Here is a 12007-nt window from a genome sequence, read left to right as displayed (position 1 = left end):
GTTATTTTAGATTTTATGTTTGATATTGTTGGTGTGTTTTACATATGTGATAATAGGGGTAAATCCGGATTTCAATATCTGAATAAACCCCAAACCCCCAAACCCAAGTAACTTTGATGAATTCGAATTTTAATATTTTAAAAGACTCCTAGAACAATTATTTGTATATTGTGTTATGTCTACGTAATAGTAGATGGTGAATTCAGATATTAATATATGGACATATTTTTTATTTGTATTTGGTGTGATTAGGTTCAGATTCCAATTTCTATATTCTATAAATATTTTTGAAATTTTATCAAGGTAAATGAATAATGTATGGGGTGCAATGTATAATTCTCTTAAAAAAACAAATGGTGAATGGTGGTGGATGCTTAGAGAAACCCACCAACATTGGATGAGAAGGTTGTGTATTTCATTAGAGGTTTTGGATACATTGGGTTTTGCATACTACAGCCTCACCTATTAAGGAGCATTTAACTTGCCATTTTCTCAATTAAATCTGAACTTTTATATAGCGGTTGTTATTACTTTTATGTATTTATTATTTTTTTTAGATTTTCAATTGTGTTAATAAAAAATTTTAAAAAAATATAGGAATATTTTTTTAAAAAATTCAAAATTTCCGAAATTCTTTTGAAGAAATACCAGAATTTTCAATAATTTTTTATGAAAATATCAAATTTTTATTTTTTATATTACTGAAAATTTTAAAATTTTCAGTAAACTACCACACTTTTTAAAATTTCCGATAAACTATAGTATTTTTCAAAAAATTTGACAGTTTAAAAAAAATTGTTTATTGAATATGAAACTACCATAATTTTAAAAAATCCGAAAAAATAAGACATATACCATAATTTTTTTTTCAAAATAATAATAAATAATTCATACCGTCAAAAACTTATTTGTTTCTGGAAATTTGGAATTAACTATTTGATATCTTGTTCTATTTTTTATTCAAATTTGTCTATGAACAGTTTAAAAATTATGAAAATATATGAGGGTGTAAGATTTAATTGAGGAGGTGGCAAGTTAAATGCTCTCATACAAGATAAATGATGAGATATTAACTTGTCAACCCACACTTAAACCTGGCACCCCACATTGTGATTGCTATTAGTTTTATGCCCTTATTGATTTTTTTTGGATTTTCTATTATGTTTTATCGAAAGTTTTGAGAAAATATCAAAAATTTTAAAAAAATACTGAATTTATAAAAATAGTGGTACTTTTGAAAAAAAAATCTAAAAATTTTGGAAAATAAATTTTTACACTTTCAAATTTTTTGAAATTTCCGATAAACTATAACATTTTTCAAAATTTCTGATAAACTACATCACTTTTTAAAATTTCCGATAAAAAATTCATATAAAAATTTGAAAATGAACTACTAAAAGTTTGGACCGTTATCGAAAATTTCATTCGATTTTTGACTTTAGTTTTTCCGTAAACAGTTTGAAATTTTTAAAAATATATGGAATGCCAGATTTTTCTATAAAGTGGCAAGTTAATATCTCGAAATTGATATATGGTTGTTCCGAATGATATATGTATGTTTTATTATTTTGATATTTTTATCATTTTATAATGAATGTCACTTTAAAAAAAATGTTTTCAAATAATTGCCATTTTCAGTTTTTAATGTAATATAAATTTATTTATTTTAAATGTGGATGTTCTAAAACCTTATATAATTCATTTTAAATCGGAAGAAGTATTTTTATTTTTTATTTTCAAAGTATTTTAATAATTAGGGTTTCATTTGTTTTATTTGTCAATAAAAAAAACAGGGATTAAGCACATTGATTGTCTTTATTTTATTATTTTTTCTTTAATTTGCATTATGAAGAAAATGTCACCAAGAAATAGCCATTAGATAGAGGACAAAGGATTATGAACTTGCATATCTCATAACTCAAAGTTGAAATTTACATATCCCAATGAGTCGTCTTTAAATTTTAAATTTTCGACTTAAGATTAGTTTATTTTTGCTAAGGTTTAATTATGAGAAATATTTTATGAAATTCTATTGTGAAAATTTTAAGACAATTTTATTAAATATACTTTACTAATTAATAATTTGAACAATATGTGTCTGTAGTCTCAGACATCTTATCAGTACAACTATAGAAGTATTAATGTGTCGGTGTTGAGTCAAACATGCGGCATTTTCTTCTCCACATGATGTATGTGAGAATTTCGAAAATGCACTGTGTTTGAAATTAATAATACGATGAGTTTCTGTGTTGGCAAGACATTAACCAGAACTTGAGTTTATGCATTTTCTCAGAGACTGTTGAGAGGGTGATTTTCTCATGTTTTTCTCATCCATGTTTTCTTGAATGTAGAAAGTAATGATGATAAGCAACCCTTTTACAATTTTGAGATGAAGGATTTACTACACCTTAATACAGATATATACCAGCAGCAAACTATGACTTGCATAACAAGTCTGAAGATTATTTCCAATGTTACACAGATATGCCAAATTCTATACTGGTAGAAGTGATGAAGATAGATAAAATCTGAATGTGATAAGAAAAGGATCAGCCTTTTGGAGTAAATATATTGCTACCTTTTAGAGTAAAGATAAATCATCTTTGAAGACATAAATACTGCAGAAAAACCATCTTCAGCATTTTTAAGCGATGTAAAAAATGATCGATAACATATCAAACACTGTCAAGACAATGAATGAACTTGTAATCTTACACGTAATGACAACAAAATATGTACACCAAGGATACTAGGGCAGGATTGCAGTGCAAAGGTAAGAAGGGTAGGTTTTGTATAGACTTCCAATCATCAACCATCTCAAGAACTTGGATTACTCCACACTAGAATAGATCACCAATTGGTTTAGTGAACCACTTTCAATGATATGGTAATGGTGAATCAATAGGGCATTTGAGTTTGGTCGATGCTACTTTTCGGATAGCGATAAATAAACTCAACTTCGAGTAACCTGGTGCATGTTTGAAATCGCAGTGATACCAAAGTTTTTGTTGAAACTTCAAACAAAGTTTAGCTTTTGGTATTATCACGGTACAACCGTGATTTCGCTGAACTCACCGCCAACCCAAACATACACTTTGTCCAATGTACACTCCAATGATGTCATGTCTGATATAGAATAAAAATATAGATACCTGTAGAGAAGATACAAATTTCGAAATTCAGCATACAATGTAGATGGGTGATGATGCAGATCCTTATGCTAAAGCTCAATAACTAGTAAGAGCTGCAATGGTAAATACATGAATTTGACATGCAAGAAAAACAATTAGCTAACCAGACAAGGTACAAAATCATTCAATGGAAACAAGTATAATATTCGCATATTGAAATTTCAAGTGAAGGTTATTGTTGGAAATTGAAAAATACACTGTATGTTTCTTATGTTCATGTATATTTAGATTAATGCATTTAGGGAGTTGAACTATCATTTATTTCTCCTTGTAAACATAATATGTAATTAATTATATGATGTGTATAAATATCATCGACGACGCTAAGTGCTTTACTCACTCAAGCACATTCAAAAAAATTCTCATTCTTATTTTTCACATGGTATCAAAGCTCCTAATCTAGGGAGGGGACTCTACTTCCGCTAATCATTATTTAGAAATCTGACGGACATTTATATGTTGTCAAAACCCTTTAACTTTTACTAGGCAACACTTGCGGTCAAATTTTTCCAATTAAACGCTATCTATACCTTTCTGGCAGCCGTCCGTACAGTTTCCTACCGTCGTCGGTACAACTCTGTACATTTTTAAGCAGCTGTCTGCACAGTTCCAGCCGCTGTTCCTTTATTTTCTGGATTGATTTCTTCATCGAATCCTGTTTTTTGATATCTTATTCATGAATATTTGATGGTTGCTTTTGTTTCCTTCATGACCAATAATATGGAAAAACCATCTGGTAATTGTAGTGTGGCGCATTCTGGTAAGCTTTCACTCTCATTTGAATTTCATGTCTCAGAAACACCTTCTTCCTTATTTTGGATATTAGATTCAGGAGCCACAGACCACATGACACCCTCTTCAAAACACTTCTCCACATATTTCCCTTGTCCCAGTAATAAAAAAACTTCTACTACCGATAGTACTCTTGTAACTGTAGATGGTGTTGGAGATATCAAAATAAATCATTCTATAACCTTAAAAAGGATCCTCCATGTTCCAAAGCTATCTATGAACCTTGTCTCGATACAAAAACTTACAAACGATTTATCCTGTAGTGTGACTTTTCATAATGATTGTTGTATATTTCAGAATAAGGAGTCGGAAAAGACGATTGGACGTGCTAGAGAAAGGAATGACCTTTACTATCTTGAAGAACCAAGTCAGTGTACAAAAGTCCACTTGTCCCACTCATTTATGTCAGAGTCAGTACTCTCCAAAAAGGAAAAAATCTTTTTTTTCATTGTCGATTAGGTCATCCTTCTTTTGGAGTCATTAAAGTTTTGTTTCCGTCTCTATTCCATAAGGTAGATATTGAAAGTCTTCATTGTGATGTGAGCGAGTATGCTAAACATAAGCGTCTACCTTTTCCATTAAATAACAAAAGAAGTCTTTTCCCCTTTCAATCTTATTCATTCAGAAGTTTGGGGTCTCTATGTCAATCCAAATGTAACATGTGCTAGGTGGTTTGTGACTTTTATAGATGATTGTACTCGGGTAACTTACTCCAAAACAAGTCAGACGTCAGTACTGTTTTCCCAAAGTTTTTCAACATGATTAAAAATTTGGATTAAACATTAAAAGGCTTAGGTCTGATAATGGAAAAGAGAGAATCGATTAGACCGAACCCAAGCACTATTGTTTAACCAAATTAAAGAATTACAATAAATTAAGTTAAACTAATTCAAATCAAAATTAAATAATAGAATATAATAACTAAAATAAAGTTCAAATAATTAAAAATACCTAAATTAAATAAGATAAAATACCAAAAATAAATAATATAATATACTTTATTAAAAAAAAAAACAAATTTGAGTTTGAACTACGACAAATAAATCTTAATGAACAAAAACAAACAATATTGACTTGAACGACAATCAATATTGAATTGGATATCATGACTATGTTTGAAAGAGACGGCGTGATGATGATGGAGTATGGTTGAAATAAAAACTATAATGGAGTGACAAAACTTAGATGTTCGTATGATTGTAAAAAAATACGGAATTTTTTTGTGATTGGGAATGTAGGTTAAGTTTTGATATTGACGTATTAAAATTTAAAAAAATGGTCAATTTGATGATTTTTTTGAACCGAACGGTTTTACAAAATCGGCTCCGGTTCTTTGGTTTGAATGGTTTTAGACGGCTCAATCCGGTTTTTCCAGTTTTACTCCGGTTTTGACCCACTGGCGGTTTTGAAAGGATGACCCAACCGGATTCATCTTCGGTTCTCGATCCAACCGGTTGAACCGTCAGTTCGGTCCAGTTTTTAAAACATTGCTTGAAAGTCTCGATCTTTCTGATATTGAGTCAAATACACTCAATTTGTCTAGTATTAAGTCAAATACATCTGATCATGACTCAAATACACTCAATCTCTCTAGTCTCGAGTCAAATCCACCTAATCCTTCCAATTTCGAGTCAAATAGACCTGATCTTTCTGGTCTTGAGTTAAACACACTTGTAACAGACCCATCTGAGACTAGAGAACTAGGAGTTAAGTCAAATCAGTCAAATACACCAGTAGCTGAACTTGGACCTGAAGTGGATGTAAGATATGGAAAGAGTCTGATTTACGCGAGAAAGTCAAAGGTCGTTTCTGAATTAACACAAGCTCAAGAGCCTGACTCGACTCTTTCAAATGAGGTAATTAATTCTTCTGAATTACAAGATAAAATTACAACTCAAACAAAAGATGATGACCTAGACCTTCCAATTGCTATTAGAAAAGGTACTAGAAAATGCACCAAACAACCTTTATATCCCCTTTCAAACTATCTTTTTTTTTAAAAATTATCACTTACGCATAGAGCCTTCCTTACAAACCTAAATGCTACTTCCATACCTACTAATGTTTATAAGGCATTGTCGATGAAAAATGGAAGCAAGCCATGCATATTGAGATGGACGCATCGAAGAAGAATGGAACTTGGGAGTTAGTGACTTTACCAGAAGGAAAGAGGCAAGCTGGAAGCAAATGGGTGTACACGGTAAAATATAAGGATGATGGATCAATCGAAAGATATAAAGCCAGGTTGGTTGCCAAAGGGTTTACACAAACCTATGGAATTAACTATTCAGAGACATTTGATCCGTTGCGAAGATGAATATAATGAGGGTAATTTTGTCACTTGCCGCCAATTATGGTTGGGATTTACAACAATTTGATGTGAAGAATGCCTTCTTAAATGGGGAACTTGAGGAGGAAATTTAGATGTAGGTACCACCGGGGTATGAAAAAAATGTGCCCGACAATACATTTTGCATGTTGAAAAAGACGTTATATGGCCTAAAACAATCACCTCGAGCATGGTTTGGAAGATTCACTAAGTTTATGACATCCTTGGGATACAAGCAAAGTCAAGGGGATCACACCTTGTTCATCAAACACTCGCCACAAGGGTGAGTAAGAGTTATGTTAGTATATGTGGATGACATTATAATGACCGGAGATGATTGGAAGGAGCAACATTTCTTGAGTCATTGTTTGGCTAAGGAGTTTGAAATAAAAACTCTTGGAAAGCTAAAGTATTTCTTGTGAATTGAGGAGGCACATTCTCGAAAAGGTATTTTTATATCTCAACAAAAATACATTACAGATTTACTCAAAGAGACAGGGAAAACAACATGTAAACCTGCGAGCGTTCCTATATATCCAAATCTTAAATTGGGTAATACAAAAGAAGATGTTGCAGTAGATAAAGAAATGTATCAACGTCTAGTTGGGAGATTAACTTACTTATCTCACATTAGACCCGATATTGCATTTGTTGTAAGTATGGTTAGTCAGTTCATGCACCATCACATAGTTATTAATAGCAGATAGCGGAGCGGAGCAACCAACCCCAAAAATGGGATAGCGGGATAAGTTTTGTTGACCTTTTAGAATTAACTATTTTTTAGACTAAATATATAAATAATCTATACAAATAAATTATTTTGGGTGAACATTAAAAAGAATATTAAATTAGCAACACAAAATTTTATAAAAATCAAATTAATAAAATAAAAATGGATTAAAGACTTAATTATTTGTTCTGATATATGTTATTATTATTTTCATTATTAAATGGATTATATTTATTAAGTTTAATGTTATTATATTTATTAAGCTTTATTAACATATTATAAACTAAAGGAATGTCTTTCTTTTAATAATTTAGATACCCAAATATAGGCCCATTTCATTTATGTATTCAGTCAAAAAAGTCTTTTTATTCTTAACCTCTAATCAATTTGGTTACACACTCAAATAAAACCCTAACCACTACCTTTCTTCTCCGCCGCATCTGCAAAACAACCAGAGAAACACAGTCGGATAGAAAAAAAACAAAAGTGGATAAACTACTCCGCCCAGGGTGCGACCCGCGGCCCGTGTTTGCGGCGATATCGATCGCGTTTTCAAAGGGCGCTCCGCCACCCTCTTCTCGCGCGGCTGGTGGCCGCTCCGGCCGGACCTCCCGGACTCGCGGCCGCGATCGATAACTCTGCACCATCCTAAAGAGATCCATTTACAACCAGTTCATAGAATCCTACAGTATCTCAAGGGAATACCAGGAAGAGGAATTTTGTTCAAAAGAAATGGAAATAGAACCCTTGAGGCCTATACTAATGCAGACTATGTAGGTTCAATTGTTGATAGAAGATCCACTACAGGATACTGCACCTTTCTGGGAGGAAATCTTGTGACTTGGAGGAGTAAGAAGCAAAATGTAGTAGCACGTTCTAGTGTTGAAGTTGAATTCCGAGCCATGGCACAAGGCATTTGTGAATTACTTTGGCTCAAAATTATTTTAGAAGATTTGAAAATCAAATGGGAAGGACCCATGAAGCTCTACTGAAATCAGCTATCAGCATAGTACATAATCCAGTTCAACATGATCAAATTAAACATATCGAGGTTAATAGACACTTCATTAAGGAGAAGCTTGATAGTGGGCTGATATGCACTTCATATGTGTCCTCACAAGGGCAACTTGCGGATATTCTCACTAAAGGTTGAGTAGATTAAATTTTGAACAAATTGTATCTGTTAAGAAATGTGGTTGACCCTAACTCAACCCTATAAAACCGGTTTGTAGAATGAGGAGTGTCTCCACTTATAAGCACAAGTTCAGACCATATATTATCTGATGTGGGACTCTTAACCGTATCCAAATCGGAAATGGAGAATATTTATTCACCCGTTTGAGAGGGACCGTTGGAAATAGAAAAATACATTGTATGTTTCCTATTAAAAGGAGTATTTAAGTCTTAGGTTCATATATATTTAGATTAATGCATTTAGGGAGTTGAACTATTATTTATTTCTCCTTGTAAACATAATAGGTAATTAATTATTTGAAGTGTATAAATATCATAGATGTTGAGTGTTTTACTCACTCAAGCACATTTAACATATTTCTCATTCCTATTTTTCACCTATTTTTCACAGTTACGGGTGGTATACATTTAAAATATGAGGAAAAAACATTTAAAAGAAATTTTAGAGTAAATGTTGTCATAACAAGTTTTCGTGTCCTTTAAAATTAATGTTCGTTACTGAACCTTTGGAAAATCAATGCTTTCTTAAATAAAAATCTATATCTTCCTAAAATAGTAAACTACCAAGTTGACAAATAAAGGAAGTTCTTCCATCAAAATAATAATGTATTCAAGAAGAGTCTATGTTTACCTGCTAAAGTTCACAAGTCTTTCCAAGTTAGGATCACCGTGGAAATCGATGAATAGATGTGTGTGATTTGCTATCAAAATTGGCCGTGCTAGCATCCAATCAACTTAGTATCTATTAATCAGACAGTTAGTAGAGGGTCAGTTATCAGTAATATAAAAAACATTCATGGGAAAAAGAATCAATAGAAAGTGAAAATGTTTTAGAGAATGTGTTAGACGAAAAACTCATGAATGATGAATCAGTATTATTGCTGAAAATAGGTTAACTATATCAAGACTAAAGACTCAGCCAAAACCGTCGAGAATACCAAAGTGACGGGCTGTTTATGAGAAAGAGGGAAATGGTCAAAGAATGCGGGAGATGGGAAGAAAGAAAGGCAAATGAGAAGGAAGAGTAGTCTCACACCTTACAAAGAATTTTAGTTGTCTTCATTGGGCTAAAGTCCTACAATATGGGAAAACTCAAAAAAATACATTGGCGGAGAATTTTGGAGGAGTTCAAATCATTTCACTCTTTATAATACTCTCATAACAAAAAATTTACTCATGTTCTTTTTACTCTCTCCAAAAACAATCTCCCAAATTATGTAGCACCAATGTTTGACATTGAAGGTGTGTCTGATGTTCAACATGTGCCAGTATCAGACTCCAACACAACACCGACATATCTGATTACATAAAAATATTTCATTTTCTCAACATAAAAATCACACCAAAAAGCAAGTTTTTGAAGTTGCAACATACCTAAGCTATCTTTGGCAGTAATCATCATGTCCTCCAACTTTTTAGCATCCTCAGTCATGCCTTGGGTGTTGTAAGCCTGGATCATGCACGCAAAGGTGGTGTTATTAGGCCTGCATTTTCTTTCTTTCATTGCCAAGAATAACTCGCCCATCTTTTTTAAGTCGCCAGCTTGAGCATAAGCACTAATTATGCAATTAAAGAAGGGAGTGTCCAAAACAACATCAGAATTTTCTACATGCCTCAAGATTGAGTCAACTTTGTCAATAAGCCCAGCTTTGCTATATGCACTGACAAGCGAGCAATACGTTACAGAATTAGGTTTCATCCCTATATGCTTCATTTTCTTAAAGTGTTTATCCATCTTCTCAATTTCCCCGGCTTTTCCATAAACTTCAACGACAGTATTATATGTTACAATTGTCGGAGTGAAAAACCTCCTCTCCATGAAATCCATCACGGTCTTCATCTTATCGTAAATGCCTGCTTTGCCATACGACTTTATCATCATGTTGAATGTCTTTATGTCAGGCTTTATGCCCATTAGTTGAAATTCATCATACCACTTCTCCATCTCATCAATTTTCCCACCATTTCCATATGATCCTATCAAAGAATTCAGCGTGAAAACATCCGGTTGACAGTTTTCATTTTCAATCATATCTGTCAATGAATTCTCCATCTTCTCAAACATGCCAGCCTTACCATATCCGTCGATTATTGAGTTATATGTTACATTGTTGCATTCAATTCCCAAATATGACATATCCGCAAGAACTCGTTCAATTAAATCAAATCGACGAAATTTTGCACAGCAACTTATAAGAACAGAGAATGTATAAACATCTGGTTTGCAATCAGCAACTGATTTCATATCTTCAATAATAGAAAACGCATGACGAAAGAGACCACTATGACCGTAAGCACTTACAAGGGCAGTGAATACATCGACAGTAGGTTTAAGCCCTTCAAACAACATGGTCTCAAAGAGCTGACTAGCCTCTTTAGGCTGTTTGCACTTGCTAAGCATCATCAACAACTTTGTATAAGTTTGGCATCTTGGTTCATACCAATGTTGATTTCGAAGGAGTTCAAAAATCTGCAAAAGGAAATTAATCATGTTACACAGACAACTAAAAGTTAAAAGCTTTAATCAAAATTAGTTGTCAAAACATGAAATCATGAATAAATACACATGACACAAAGTTCACCTACCTATGAATCAGGGACACCGGAAACAAGACACCAATACCGACACAATAATTATTTGATAATCACAGGTGTCGGTGTCAGTGTCGGTAGGACACCGACACACCTTTTTTTCACGGGGGTGTCGGTGTTACTGAGTCACCCACCCACCCCATCAAAAACCAACTAAGCCAAGCCAAAGTAAAGAACTCAACAGAATAAAGGGTCATATCAAAAACAAAAATTTGAAAATTAGGACCAACCATGAGAGCATTCTGCCACTGACACCCTTTAATGGCATCATCCAGTGCTTCAAGAACAGCCTTAGGCCAGAGTTGTTTATGTTTCCATGAATTGGCTTTGTTTTCTACACCTTTGATAGCCGCTTCAGTTCGAAGAATGCGTGATAAATCCTTGTTAGGATCCTTCTGAAGCCCTTGAGATAAAGGCTTTGAAGACCGCTTCAACGATTGGACACGAAAAGAAGGAAGTGGCTTGGAAGAATTTCGATGGTTTTCGTTTAGGAATTTCGTCGAACAGGTTATGGGTGCTGTGGAGGAAATGGATGAAGACCATGTTAAACAAGGAGGAGGAGGGTGAAGATGCTTCATGGCAGAGAATGTTTAGAACAACAGATTAGGAAAATGTTTTTAGAATTTTAAAAACTTTATTTTATTTTATTTTTGGGTAAATTATTATATTTTTTAAGAATAATGTTTTAAATAACGGTTAAATTTGTCAGTAATGATTGGATTGGTCAATATATAACTTACCTTCTCTCAAATATAAATTTTTTCAAGGAATATATGGTTAGATGCAAATAAATATATAAATTTTTTCAATATATAAATTTTTTCATGATCTTGTGAAACCTTATATTAATATGTTTGGTCATTATATGATACACCTAATCAAATAAATTGTACTTTAACTATCACAATACAACTGAAACTCCATCTCACTCAAGACTTAATTCTCCCACCAATCAATTTCATTTGTCACCATGTACTCTCTAACACCCTAAACTCCCAACACATAATTTATAAAACATGTGGAATAAAATACTAAAAAATGGCGCTATATTTCTCAGCATAACATTCTCAAATTACAATTGCAACGGATAATAATTCTCATCACAACTCCAATTGTCTCATAAATAGAAATCAACTTCATTTACTCATAAAATAGTTAATTCAACAACTCGCGGAAAAA

The 12007-nt window shown here is 32.8% G+C and overlaps 1 protein-coding gene across 3 annotated transcripts; it reads right to left on the bottom strand.

The window, feature by feature from the left end:
• Window positions 1–2535: 2535 nt before the first annotated feature.
• LOC127085612 (pentatricopeptide repeat-containing protein At3g53170) lies at window positions 2536–11474 on the bottom strand. Of its 3 annotated transcripts, none has more exons than XM_051026124.1 (4): window positions 11059–11469; window positions 9611–10706; window positions 8868–8978; window positions 2536–3244 (listed from the first exon to the last, which is right to left on the bottom strand). In XM_051026124.1, exons 1-3 carry the CDS (start codon window positions 11404–11406, stop codon window positions 8956–8958), a joined length of 1467 nt encoding a protein of 488 aa, XP_050882081.1. In that variant the 5' UTR covers window positions 11407–11469; the 3' UTR covers window positions 2536–3244; window positions 8868–8955. The 3 variants fall into 3 exon arrangements, with proteins under 3 accessions (XP_050882081.1, XP_050882080.1, XP_050882079.1); XM_051026123.1 differs by having other exon boundaries at window positions 2536–3152; window positions 11059–11468; XM_051026122.1 differs by lacking the exons at window positions 2536–3244; window positions 8868–8978 and adding an exon at window positions 9371–9534 and having other exon boundaries at window positions 11059–11474.
• Between the last annotated feature and the right edge of the window lie 533 nt (window positions 11475–12007).

The sequence above is a fragment of the Lathyrus oleraceus genome, chromosome 5, assembly GCF_024323335.1.
Source record: "Lathyrus oleraceus cultivar Zhongwan6 chromosome 5, CAAS_Psat_ZW6_1.0, whole genome shotgun sequence".
In the NCBI taxonomy this organism is placed as follows: Eukaryota; Viridiplantae; Streptophyta; class Magnoliopsida; order Fabales; family Fabaceae; genus Lathyrus; species Lathyrus oleraceus.
Note: the sequence above shows the minus strand (reverse complement) of the source record. Positions and strands in the feature narration are given on the sequence as shown.

Excerpts from the sequence above, each read along its gene's own strand:
- LOC127085612 (XM_051026122.1), bottom strand. The coding sequence starts at position 11,406 with ATGAAGCATCTTCACCCTCCTCCTCCTTGTTTAACATGGTCTTCATCC. Across the intron at positions 10,707-11,058 it reads AGTGGCAGAATGCTCTCATG|ATTTTTGAACTCCTTCGAAA; the intron begins GTTGGTCCTAAT and ends TTCCTTTTGCAG. Across the intron at positions 9,535-9,610 it reads TACTGCCAAAGATAGCTTAG|ATATGTCGGTGTTGTGTTGG; the intron begins GTATGTTGCAAC and ends TTATGTAATCAG.